Raw genomic sequence first — 14197 nt, forward strand, 5'->3', positions numbered from 1 at the left:
GGAGCAGGGAGGTCTTACTGCCGTTGTACAGAGCCTTGGTGAGGCCTCACCTTAAATATTGTGTACAGTTTGGTCTCCTAATCTGAGGAAGGACATTTTTGCTATTGAGGGAGTGCAGCGAAGGTTCACCAGACTGATTCCCGGGATGGCAGGACTGACATATGAAGAAAGACTGGCTCGACCACGTTTATATTCACTGGAGTTTAGAAGAATGAGAGGGGATCTCATAGAAACATATAAAATTCGGGATTGGACAGGTTAGATGCAGGAAGAATGTTCCCGATATTTGGGAAGTCCAGAACCAGGGGTCACAGTCTAAGGATAAGGGGTAAGCCATTTAGGACTGAGATGAGGAGAAACTTCTTCACTCAGAGAGTTGTTAACCTGTGGTATTCTCTACCGCAGAGAGTTGTTGATAACAGTTCATTGGATATATTCAAGACGGAGTTAGATACGGCCCTTACGGCTAAAGGGATCAAGTGGTATGGAGAGAAAGCAGGAAAGGGGTACTGAGGTGAATGATCAGCCATGATCTTATCGAATGGTGGTGCAGACTCGACGGGCCGAATGGCCTACTCCTGCACGTATTTTCTATGTTTCTATGTTTCTATGATTAGATTCCTGCCTTTAACCCACTCCCGGATATCCGTTATTCTATATATAAACCCCATGAATCCCCGATTAGATTTCAGCCTGTAACTCACTCACGGGTGTTATTCTATATATAACCCCACTGAAGCCCTCGTTTAGATCCCAAATTGTAATTCAGTCCTGGATATCCGTTGTTCTGTATATGAACCATCGGGAGCAATTTGTTCATTATTATTTTATTCTCTCCTTCAAGAACTCACGGCACTCCGCTCGTTTGTGAACTCAAGAGTCTAATTCGCATGGGACACTGCTCAATCTCGATGCTTGCGTCTTTTTCCCCGTAATCGCCGGGATGTACAATGAATCTGTTGGAGCAGCCAGCCACCCTTCCGCAATCAAAAAAAACTGTCGTTCTACAGCAGGACACCAAGAATCAGTCACCTCGCTTTGAGATTGATGGGGAAGCCTCAAACATCAGATCAGGCAGAGACCATTCAGCCCATCGAGCCTCTGCCACCATTCACAGTGTCAGCAGTGGCTCAATGGGCAGCACTTTCTCTCACCTCTGAGTCAGAAGGTTGTGAGATCAAGTCCCCCTCCAGGGACTTGAGCACAAAAACCCAGGCTGACACTCCCAGTGCAGTGCTGAGGGAGGTGCAGTCTTTCAGATGAGATGTTAAACCTAGGCCCCGTATCTGCTTTGAGGAGGATGTAAAAATTCCTGCGGCACTATTTCGAAGATGAGCAGGGGAAGTTATCGCCGATGTCCTGGGGCCAATATTTATTTCTCAATCAAGTTAACAAAAACAGATTATCTGGTCATGTTCACATTGCTGTTTGTGGGAGCTTGCTGTGCACACATTGGCTGCAGCGTTTCCTACATTACAACATTGACTACACTTCAAAAAGTACTTCATTGGCTGTAAAGCGCTTTGGGACGTCCGGTGGTCATGAAAGGCACTATATAAATGCAAGTTTTTCTTTCTTTTGTATTGGATCATGGTTGATCTGTACCTCAATTCCATTTACCTGCCTTAACTCTATGTCGCTTGATACCCTTACCTAACAAAAATCTATCGATCTCAGTCTTGAGAGTTCCAACTGATCCCCATCAACCACAGCCTCCAGGGGGAGAGAATTTCCGATATGTACTCCCCTTTGTGTGACAAAGTGCTTCCTAATTTCCCTTCTGAACGACCTAGCTCTAATTTTAAGATTGTACCCCCTTGTTCTAGACTCCCCCCACTAGAGGAAATAATTTCTCCGCGTCTACACCATCGATATCTTCACACATTTTAAATCCCTTGATTAGATTACCTCTCAATCTTCTGTGCAAGCGTAGTTTAGTTAAACATCAGAATCGCTGAACTAACCAAGTCTACCAATTGCTGCATTGTCGGAGGTGCAGTCTTTCGGATAAGACATTAAATTGAGGCTCCGTCTGCTCTCAAATGGACTTAGAAGATCCCGCGGCACGATTTTGAATAAGAGCAGGGTGATCTTATCGAAACGTATAAGATTATGAGGGGGCTTGACAAGGTGGATGCAGAGAGGATGTTTCCACTGATAGGGGAGACTAGAACTAGGGGACATAGTCTTAGAATAAGGGGCCACCCATTTAAAACTGAGATGAGGAGAAATTTTTTCTCTCAGAGGGTTGTAAATCTGTGGAATTCGCTGCCTCAGAGAGCTGTGGAAGCCGGAACATTGAATACATTTAAGACAGAGATAGACAGTTTCTTAAATGATAAGGGGATAAGGGGTTATGGGGAGTGGGCAGGGAAGTGGAGTTGAGTCCATGACTGGATCAGCCATGATCTTATTAAATGGCGGAGCAGGCTCGAGGAGCCTTATGGCCTAATCCTGCTCCTATTTCTTATGTTCTTATGTTATCCCTCAATCAACATAACAAAAGAACAGATGATCTGGTCATTATCACATTGTTTGAGGGAGCTTGCTGTGCGCAAATTGGCAGCTGCGTTTCCCATATTACAACAGTAACGACACTCCAAAAGTACTTCATTGGCTGTAAAACGCTTTGAGACGTCCGGTGATCGTGAAAGGCGCTATATAAATGCAAGACTTTCTTTTTTTCTTTTGCTTTCGGCCTGTTGTAGATTATTCGTTCATTTTGTGCTTATCTTATCATCGATTTAAAAGAAAAATCAAGCTCGGCGACTGTGGGAGGGTCATCATTTCAATTCAACACGAGGCACTATTTATCAGTTGTAAGCTCCAGGACTTAATGATCTTTAAATTACGGCAGAAACTGACCGAATGTTCGGGGAGCTTGGCTGCGCTGTAGAAACGTCCCTCAACTGGGCTTGTTTTCAGGAACAGGAACCAATGCAGGCTCCTCCTGCAACATTACACTTGTCAATGATGTATAAAATCCCTGCTTACATTCTTCATCTTTCTAATTGCAAGCTGTGCCGTATTTCAGGACAGGGAAGTGGGGAATAAGAACATTGTGCGAAAAAAAAATCCCTCTGTTTTTGAGGGAATAAGCAGTAACAGATGGCTACTAATGATGTGTTGAAATGTGACTAAAGAAATAGAGGAGCAAAATCAGACATCTGCTCGCCCCCCCCGCCAAAAAAAATCCCATCGGCTGATTGGTACATGAATCACGTCAGTCGAAGGTTGTCGGGAACTGCTCGAACCTTCACTCTGTTCCTCCGCAAAATCAAAACAGTAGAAGGGGGAGGTGATGGAGGCATTGCTGGCTGTAAATGACGCTCGAGAGGGTGACTTACAGATGGCTATCGCAGGGCTGGTGGATCGGGGCCAGGTGATTAAGGCACTGAAGTCCCGTTGTCCTCTTTGTGAGAAATGGACGCTTCCTCTCTGACTGTCTCCCTGTTCGCCAGGCCGCTGATAGACTATGTCCATGAGCTGAACTGACACTGCCTGATTCTGCTGGTTAGTGCTGGAGAAAGGGACACGGCACACCGGGCTTTGGATCTTCAATCTCTCCTTGGAGTGTTTTTTTTTGTAAGCTTTCACTGCCCTATGCTTCACAATGCGCTTTTATTTTAACCAGTTTTAGAATGGGTGAGGTGGTAGAAATGAGGCGGCTAATTTAGATGACGGGCCAAGGCCCTGAGCTGAGGACATGAACAGCTCTGGAGAGATGATGAGGCGAGTCAAGAGTTAGTGGCGAGGTCAGGCCAAATGTTGAGTTTGAAAAGCTTGCTTATTATACGAAGGAAGAGAAACCGAGAGAGCTCAGGTGTTCCCCAGCCCTGATGTCCTGTGAGAGATTGAATTTGAGTAGAAGATTAGCAGAATTAAATTGTATTTACAGCACAGAAACAGGCCATTCGGCCCAACGTGTCCATGCCGGTGTTTATGCTCCACACGCGCCTCCTCCCACCCCTCTCCATCTCACTCTATCAACATATCCTTCTATTCCTTTCCCCTTCATGTGTTTATCTAGCTTCCCCTTAAATGCATCGATGCTATTCACCTCAAACCACTCGCTGTGGCAGCGTTTTCCACATTCTCACCACCCTCTGGGTAAAGAAGTTTCTCCTGAGTTCCTTATTGGATTTATTAGTGACTATCTTATATTTATGGCCCCTAGTTCTGGTCTTCCCCATAAGTGAAAACATTTTCTTTATGTCTACCCTATCGAATCCCTTCATCATTTTAAAGACCTCTAATAGGTCACCCCTCAGCCTTCTCTTTTCTGGAGAAAAGGGCCTCAGCCTGTTCAGCCTTTCCTGACAGTTATTATTTCTCAATTCTGATATCAAATCTGACGGTGTAACGAGTCTCAATTTCAACAGAGTGAAGATTTACGGTCAGTATGCAGGTACACCAAGTGATCAGGAAGGCCAATGGAATCTTGGCCTTTATTGTAAAGGGGATGGAGTATAAAAAGCAGGGAAGTCTTGCTACAGTTATACAGGGTATTGGTGAGGCCACATCTGGAATACTGCAGCATTTTTGGTTTCCATATTTAAGAAAGGATATACTTGCTTTGGGGGCAGTTCAGAAAAGGTTCATTCGGTTGATTCCGGAGATGAGGGGGTTGACTTATGAGGAAAGGTTGAGCAGGTTGGCCCTCTACTCATTGGAATTCAGAAGAAAGAGGTGATCTTATCGAAACATATAAGATCATGAGGGGGCTTGACAAGGTGGATACAGAGAGAATATTTCCACTGAAAGGGGAGACTAGAACTAGAGGGCATGATCTTAGAATAAGGGGCCACCCATTTAAAACTGAAACGAGGAGGAATTTCTTCTCTCAGAGGGTTGTAAATCTGTGGAATTCGCTGCCCCAGAGAGCTGTGGAAGCTGGATCATTGAATATATTTAAGACAGAGATAGACAGATTCTTAACTAATAAGGGATTAAGGTATTATGGGAAGCAGGCAGGGAAGTGGAGCTGAGCCCATGATCAGATCAGCCATGCTCATGTTAAATGGCGGAGCAGGCTCGAGCGGCCGTATAGAAACATAGAAACATAGAAAATAGGTGCAGGAGTAGGCCATTCAGCCCTTCGAGCCTGAACCACCATTCAATAAGATCATGGCTGATCATTCACCTCAATACCCCTTTCCTGCTTTCTCTCCATACCCCTTGATCCCTTTAGCCGTAAGGGCCATATCTAACTCTCCCTGGAATATATCCAATGAACTGGCATCAACAACTCTCTGCAATAGGGAATTCCACAGGTTAACAACTCTCTGAGTGAAGAATTTTCTCCTCATCTCAGTCCTAAATGGCTTACCCTTTATCCTTAGACTGTGTCTCCTGGTTCTGGACTTCCACAACATCGGGAACATTCTTCCTGCATCTAACACAATTTCCCGCCTAATAAGGGTTTCCTTCAGTTCCTCCTTCTCAATAGACTCTCAGTCTCCTAGTAGTTCCAGAAGGTTATTTGTGTCTTCCTTCGTGAAGACAGAACCAAAGTATTTGTTCAACTGGTCCGCCATTTCTTTGTTCCCCATTATAAATTCCCCTGAATCTGACTGCAAAGGACTTACGTTTGTCTTCACTAATCTTTTTCTCTTCACATAGCTATAGAAGCTTTTGCAGTCAGTTTTTATGTACCCAGCAAGCTTCCTCTCATACGCGATTTTCCCCCTCCTAATTAAACCTTTGTCCTCCTCTGCTGAATTCTAAATTTCTCCCAGTCGTCAGGTTTGCTGCTTTTTTTGACCAATTTATATGCCTCTTCCTTGGATTTAACACTATACTTAATGTCCCTTGTTCGCCACGGTTGAGCCACCTTCCCCGTTTTATTTTTACTCCAGACAGCAATGTACAATTGTTGAAGTTCATCCATGTGATCTTTAAATGTTTGCCATTGTCTATCCACCGTCAACCCTTTAAATATCATTTGCCAGTCTATTCTAGCCAATTCACGTCTCATACCATTGAAGTTACCTTTCCTTAAGTTCAGGACCCTAGTCTCTGAATTAATTGTGTCACCCTCCATCTTAATAAAGAAGTCTACCATATTATGGTCACTCTTCCCCAAGGGGCTTTGCACAACAAGATTGCTAATTAGTCCTTTCGCATTACACATCACCCAGTCTAGGATGGCCAGCCCTCCAGTTGGTTCCTCGACATATTGGTCCAGGAAATTCTCCTCCACCGTATTGCTACCAGTATGGTTAGCCCAATCTATATGTAGATTAAAGTCGCCCATGATAACTGCTGTACCTTTATTGCACGCATCCCTAATTACCTGTTTTATTGTGTCTCCAACCTCATTACTACTGTTGTTGGTCTGTACACAACTCCCACTAGCATTTTCTGCCCTTTGTTATTCCGCAGGTCCACCCATACAGATTCCACATCATCCAAGCTAATGTCCCTCCTTACTATTGCATTAATTTCCTCTTTAACCAGCAATGCTACCCCACCTCCTTTTCCTTTCTGTCTATGCTTCCTGAATGTTGAATACCCCTGGATGTTGAGTTCCCAGCCTTGATCACCCTAGAGCCATGTCTCCGTGATGCAATCACATTCATTAATTGCTGCCTGCGCAGTTAATTCGTCCACCTTATTACGAATACTCCTCACATTGAGGCACAGAGCCTTCAGGCTTGTCTTTTTAACACACTTTGCCCTTTTAGAATTTTGCTGCAATGTGGCCCTTCTTGATTTTTTCCTTGGGTTTCTCTGCCCTCCACTTTTATTTTTCTTCTTTCTATCTTTTGCTTCTGCCCCCATTCTACTTCCCTCTGTCTCCATGCATAGGTTCCCATATGGAGGTGAGGCAGGTGGATGGAGTTCGGTTACAAATCAGCCCTGATCTCACTGAATGGCAGTGCAGGCTCGAGGGGCCGAATGGCCTCCTCCTGTTCCTGTGTTCCAAAGTCTTTCTTTGTTAAGGTGTGAAGTGAACTTTTGATAATCCCTAGGCAGTCTTAAGAACTTTTTACAGAAGGTTTCACCATCTGCAGTTGTGCTTTTAATAACATCGTAAAATGTGGGCTGACAAGAAAATGTACGGCCCATCTGGCTCACGTCTGCCACAGATAATACACCCTGTGGTGGACTCGACAGTACTTACTTAATGGCCCTGAATTTCCAGTCCCTACGGGCGCATATGAGGTGCGCACATGCCGTAGGGAACCCCGAAAGTTCCCGGGTTAAGGTGTGTGAAGCGCACGGGCCTAAAACCCGGAACTTGCGATCTGTCCAGAATCCTCTCGACGGATCCACCGCATCCGGAAGTAATGGACCTCTGCGGGCAGAGAGCTGGGGCTGTTTGCCCAAATTCTGCCCAGCGACTGCCCTTGAAAATCTTACATCAAATAAAAGCAGGAGTAAGGGCCTGCTTTTTTATCAGCACAAGACTTTCAAAGGACAGACAAATAATTTTTTTCAAGAATTTAAACATTTAAAAACCTGCTAAATAAGAGATGTTTATTTTAAGACCCTTTAAAATATGCAAATGTATTTTTCAAAAAATTACATTTTTGTTTTGAATCATTAATTAAATTCCATATTGATTAATTTTAAATTTGTGATTTTAAAAACATTTCTCGTTAAGTATTTGTGTGTTTATGTGGGGTCGGGTGGGTATTCCCATCCATACTTATGGTGATCTTGTGTATATGGAACTCGCCACAAGTGTGAATGGGAATACCCCTACTTTGATTGGTTGGGCCGGCCCATGTGATCCCAGGGTCGGGTGCGGAGCGATTACGTCCCTGGGATACATGAGGCTCTATGCAGGCCTTCACCTGGAGGCCCAGGGCCATAAGTATCCGAACCTCCTGAAGCACCAGGTAGACTCCTAGAAATTTTTCAGGTCGCCCGCGGGAAGCCTCCGACCGCAATTTTTAAGGACAATATCCTGAGAGAAAGTTCTGCAAATATTGACGTTGGTTCCTCAAAGTAATCAAGAAAAACTTGAGAACATCTAACTCATCCCACATCTCCACTACTGACAGACTTGACTGGCCACCTTCTACTTCCTTGCTCCCAGCAACACAGTAGGCACAGGGTTCCATGGAGTACGTCACTATTTCCACCATTCCCTGTAAATTTCAACTCCATTCTTAATCAGATATTTAAAGAAACAAAGAATTTGCATTTCTACAGTGCCATTCACAACCTCAGGACATCCCAAAGCCTTTTACAGCCAATGAAGTACTTTTTGAAGTGTAGTCACTGTTGTAATGTTGGAAACGCGGCAGCTAATTTGCACACAGCAAGCTCCCACAAATTTCTTCTTCTTAGGCAGTCCCTCGGAGTCGAGGATGACTTGCTTCCACACTAATATGAGTTCTAAGATGACTGATGAGACCAATGCGGGATCTACAGTCTCTGTCACAGGTGAGGCAGACGGTGGTTGGAGGGACGGGTGGGTGAGGTGCTTGGTTTGTCGTGCGCTCCTTCCGCTGTTTGCGCTTGGCTTCCGCGTGCTCCCAGCGAAGAGACTCGAAGTATTCGGTGCCTTCCCGGATGTTCCTCCTCCACTTTGAGCGGTCATGGGCCAGGGATTCCCAGGTGTCGGTGGGGATGTTGCACTTTTTCAAGGAGACTTTGAGGGTGTCCTTGAAGCGTTTCCTCTGCCCACCTGGGACTCGCTTGTCGTGTCGGAGCTCCGAGTAGAGCGCTTGTATTCCGCAAACAATAATGTGATAATGACCAGATCATCCGGTTTTTGTCTTACTGACGTTGGTTTCGTTGGATGGATATTGTCCAGGACACCGGGGATAACTCCCCTGCTCTTCTTCAAAATAGTGCCGTGGGATTATTTACACCCACTTGAGAGGGCAGACGAGGCCTCGGTTTAACGCCTCATCCGAGAGACGGCACCTCCAACAGTGCACCGCTCCCTCAGCACTGCACTGGGAGCGTCAGCCTGGATTTTGTGCTCAAGTCTCTGGAGCGGGACTTGAATCCACAACCTTCTGACTCAGAGGTGAGAGTGCTAGCCTTGTGTATTTCCACTTACTTCCTCCTACAAGCTGAACCCGCCCCTCACAGCTGCTTGCAATAACTTGCCGACGTGTTCACTTTCCCGATTCCCATCAAGCACTTCATTAATATTGAGATTTCGTTTAAGTAATGTGCCCGCACTCTGCTCTGAGTCCTCAGCTGATCCCGGCAATGAGACATTCGTTTCCATTACGGCCACAGCATATAGCTTTATAAAAAATGCATTTACGACGGAGGAAATCTTCTCTGCGCATCAGCGCGCTCCAGAGTGTTCTGACATCCTTTGCACTCATGGAGCCGGGAAACATTGCGCCACAGTTTAGACACACACCATCTGGCATTAACAGACTGAACCCAGGGGGAATAGGATGACTTTTTCTGACATTTGTATTGTGTGTGGTTATGCTGAGCTTTACATTACCACTCCTGCGTGTCCAATGCTCAGCCCAGTCTAGGGGAATAAGCACTATTTGGAATGCAGTTTCTGGTCCCGGCCAGACCCCAGATGGCATCTGGTTCACAAACACTTCTCCCCAGGAGAACCAGCTCTCAGACTAGGTGGAGACTGGCACCAATATCTGGAATGGCTGGCAGGCAGAGGGGCCTCTGCTGCCGACAGGACTCAGAGCAGAGTGCGGGCACATTACTTAAACAAAATCTCAATATTAATGAAGTGCTTGATGGGAATCGGGATAGTGAACACGTCGGCAATTTATTGTAAGCAGCTGTGCGGGGCGGGTTCAGCCTGTAGGGAGCGACTCAGGGGTCAAAGTGCCCAGAAATTCACTCACAGCTCGCCAACCTATGCTCGCCTATTTGAGCTGGGAAAGTACGGGGAAACCGATCACCGGCGAATTGAAACCAGTGAAGACCAGCTTCGGGATGTCCTGAGGTTGTGAAAGGCGCGATGTCAATGACATTTCTTGCTCTCGTTAAATGTCTGTTTAAGAATGGGATTGAAATTTACAGAGAATGTCATCATCATCATTGGCAGTCCCTCGGAATCGAGGAAGACTTGCTTCCACTCTAAAAATGAGTCCTTAGGTGGCTGAACAGTCCAATACGAGAACCACAGTCCCTGTCACAGGTGGGACAGATAGTCGTTGAGGGAAGGGGAGGGTGGGACAGGTTTGCCTCACGCTCTTTCCGCTGCCTGCGCTTGGTTTCTGCATGCTCTTGCCGATGAGACTCGAGGTGCTCAGCGCCCTCCCGGATGCACTTCCTCCACTTCGGGCGGTCTTTGGCCAGGGACTCCCAGGTGTCGGTGGAGATGTTGCATTTTATCAGGAAGGCTTTGAGGGTGTCCTTGTAACGTTTCCTCTGCCCATCTTTGGCTTGTTTACCGTGAAGGAGTTCCGAGTAGAGCGCTTGCTTTGGGAGCCTCGTGTCTGGCAGCGGAGCTGATCAAGTGTGTTCAGTGCTTCAATGCTGAGGATGATGGAGATACTGACCTCCTCCATGGAACCCCATGAACTCCTTGGCTGGCAGGGACACCAGCATCCAAAGTCAATCAAATGCCCATTTTTCAATTAGAACAAATATTTTCTATTTATATACAGCATTATCCACATTATCCTGTGAGGAGACATTGAGTAGACCAGGCCTACAGTCCCTAGAGTTTAGAAGAATGAGAGGTGATCTCATTGAAACATAAAAAAGGCTTGACAGGTTGGATGCAGGGAGGATGTTTCCTCTGGCCGGGCAGTCTAAAACCAGGGGTCATAGTCTCAGAATAAGGGGTCGGCCATTTCAGAAAGAGCTGAGGAAAAATGTCTTCACTCAGAGGGTGGTGAATCTTTGGAATTCTCTACCCCAGAGGGCTGTGGAGTCTCAGTCATTGAATATAATCAAGACAGAGATCGATAGAATTTTGGACTCTAGGGGAATTGAGGGATATGGGGATTGGGCCGGAAAGTGGAATTGAGGCCAAAGATCAGCCATGATCTTACTGAATGGCGGCGCAGGCTCGATGGGCCGAATGGCCTACTCCTGCTCCTATTTCTTCTGTGGATCATTTCAAAGCACTTTGCGCAATGAATTGTTTCTGCAGCATGGTCACCCTTGTTACTTAGGCAAATGCAACTTTTGGTAAGTTGGACATGACCTCCTCCATCCACCCAGCCCCCGCCCTGTGCCTTTAATATTTTGTTTAGTTCTGATCACTCCATAATAAGGGAGACATGTACGGTCTTAAAGGGGTACAGAGCAGCCACGATGCTGATTGCTGAGGACTGAGTTGAGAAGTATTGGTGAAGCGTAAGTTGTTCACCTTTGAAAGGACGTCGCTGAGAAGAGACCAGATAGTGGGCTGTAATGTGAGAACACTGGGGATCGATACCAATATCCATCAAGGGCACCAGAAAAATCTTTAACTTCACAATTACTCATCAAGTAGACATCTGGGATTTGCCGCCTAGTCGAGTCCAGAACTTAACGATTCCTAAATTTGGCCCATGGAGCCGTCCTGCATTAACCAGCTTGGATTATATAAACATTCACTCCCATCAGGATCCGCACAAGCTGCTAATAAGGTAAAGGACATGGAAAGTTTTCTTCCCTACAGGGAATCTTAGTTGGTAGGAATTGGACCTCGTTGTGCCTATTTCACAGGCATAAAACTGGCAGAACGAGGGTAACTTTGAGAACCAACATCCCTCGCCCAAAGGACGGCTGAAACACATCCGACCGAATATGGGCTGCTGCCTAATATGTAAACGCAGGGCCTTGTGCTTGTTTTAGGCCCCCTCTGGGAATCTTGCGCACAGCAAGCTCCCGCAAACAGCAAAGTGATAATGACCGGATAATCTGTTTTTTAGTGATATTGGTTGAAGGCTAAATATTGGCCAGGACACCAGGGATAATTCCCCTGCTCTTAAATAGCACCATGGGTTATTTTACAGCCACCTGAGAGAGCAGACGGGGCCCTGGTTTAACATCGCATCCAAAAGACGGCACCTCCGACAGTGCAGCGCTCCCTCAGCACTGCACTGGGAGTGTCGGCCTAGATTTACGTGCTCAAGTCTCTGGAGTGGGACTTGAATCCACAACCTTCTGACTGAGTGGCGAGGAGCACTGATATCGTTGCAGTCAACGTAGTGCCTGGAGAGCTGGCTGGATTCCTGCTCTTTTTTAAAACACCAGCCCCTTTCTCAGCTGTTTCCACGTAAATGTGTGTGTGTTGACTTACCAGCCTGAGCTGCTATGTCTGTGAAGGTGCCATCTCCGTTGTTCTTGAAGAGGAAGTTGGGACCGTTCTCATTGTCACAGAATATGTCGGAGTGGCCGGAACTCACGATGGGTCCGACGACGACACCGCGGCCACCTGCATTGGACAAGAGAGGAGAGAGATAAAGCACAGGTAGATAGACAGGAGCGTCAAAAGCTGACTGAGAAACAAGCGCTGTAACTGGGTGTCATAAAAGGAAAGACTTGCATTTATATAGCGTCTTTCATGATCCTTGGGACGTCGCAAATCGCTTTACAGCCAATGAAGTACTTTTCGAAGTGTAGTCACTGTTGCAATGTGGGAAACGCAGAAGCCAATGTGCGCACAGCAAGCTCCCACAAACAACAGTGTGATAATGACCAGAAAATCTCTTTTTGTTATTGTTGATTGAGGGATAAATATTGGCCCCAGGACTCACTTCCCCTGCTCTTCTTCGAAATAGTACCATGGGATCTTTCACACCCACCTGAGAGAGCAGACAGTTTAACACCTCATCTGAAAGACGGCACCTCCGACAGTGCAGCACTCCCTCAGCACTGCACTGGGAGTGTCAGCCTAGATTTATGCACTTAAGTCCCTGGAGTGGGACTTGAACCCACAACCTTCTGACTCAGAGGTGGGTGTGCTGCCCACTGAGCCATGGCTGACACGCTAGTAGAAAATCAAACTGAACATGCATGGTTTAGCGAATCAGCTAAATGACCTTGTCCAGGATAGTCGAACCAGAAGACACGGCCCGCGCTTGAAGAGCGGAATAAACGCAAAACTAATCTGCAGACATAATAATTCAGCGAGCAAGTGGTCAATCTATGGAACAGGTTCCCTGGGAGACAGTGGAAGTAGCTAGCATTGATGGCTTCAAATGGAAATGAGATAGATTTATTGCAGAAAATAATATTTTGGGATAAATTGCGTGAGTAATTTGAGCCGTGGTGTGTGGTGAGTGTAGCGATGCTCAGGAGGAACAGGTGACTGTGAACCTGTGGTTGCCAAAGCTCTCCACCACTGGGGGTGTTCATCGCCTCGTGTCCAGGTCCGTTGTAGACACATTGATAGAGATCGATTGCTGTGATTGGTCAACAACCCCATTATCATTGGATCGTGCGACCACCAGGATGGGAGAAGGCAAACTAGATGGACCGTGGTCTTTTGTGACAAGAGTCACAGGGTAACGGCTGATGGTCATCATTGTATGCAGGGAGTTTCCAATTTTGGTTGATGGAGGGTGTGAAGAAGGAGGCTGAGACCAAAAGCCAAGCTCCCCGATATAAAGAGGGAGTGGGGAAAATGAAAATCAGAGGGTCCGTTGCCTTGCATTGCCAACCCAGCTCATTATAGACAAGAATCGTGAACATGGGATGAAAGAAAGAAGGAAAGAAAGAAAGAAAGAAAGAAAGAAAGAAAGAAAGAAAGAAAGAAAGAAAGAAAGGGGAATGAAGGAAGGAAGGAAAGGAAGGAAGGAAAGGAAGGAAAAGAAAGAAAGAAAGAAAGAAAGAAAGAAAGAAAGAAAGAAAGAAAGAAAGAAAGAAAGAAAGAAAGAAAGAAAGAAAGAGATAGAAAGAAAGAAAGAAAGAAAGAAAGAAAGAAAGAAAGAAAGAAAGAAAGAAAGAAAGAAAGAAAGGAAGGAAGGAAGGAAGAAATATAGAAGGAAAGAAAGAAGTGACCATTGTATGGTAGAATTCTTCATTAAGATGGAGCGTGATACAGTTAATTCAGAGACTAGAGTCCTGAACTTAAAGAATGGTAACTTCGATGGTATGAGATGTGAATTGGCTAGGATAGACTGGCGAATGATACTTAAAGGGTTGACAGTGGATAGGCAATGGCAGACATTTAAAGATCACATGGATGAACTTCAACAATTGTACATCCCTGTCTGGCGTAAAAATAAAACGGGGAAGGTGGCTTAACCTTGGCTAACAAGGGAAATTAGGGATCGTGTTAAATCCAAGGAAGAGGCATATA

The 14197-nt window shown here is 45.8% G+C and overlaps 1 protein-coding gene across 1 annotated transcript in view; it reads right to left on the reverse strand.

Moving 5' to 3' along the window:
- Positions 1 to 14197, reverse strand: part of crtac1b (cartilage acidic protein 1b) — a 479177-nt gene that overhangs the window by 193601 nt on the left and 271379 nt on the right. The window contains exon 5 of the mRNA XM_070873946.1: positions 12194 to 12328. Within this exon, the coding sequence (XP_070730047.1) occupies positions 12194 to 12328 (135 nt within the window). The remainder of the gene's footprint in view (positions 1 to 12193; positions 12329 to 14197) is intronic.

The sequence above is a fragment of the Pristiophorus japonicus genome, chromosome 3 (assembly GCF_044704955.1).
Source record: "Pristiophorus japonicus isolate sPriJap1 chromosome 3, sPriJap1.hap1, whole genome shotgun sequence".
Classification (NCBI taxonomy): Eukaryota; Metazoa; Chordata; class Chondrichthyes; family Pristiophoridae; genus Pristiophorus; species Pristiophorus japonicus.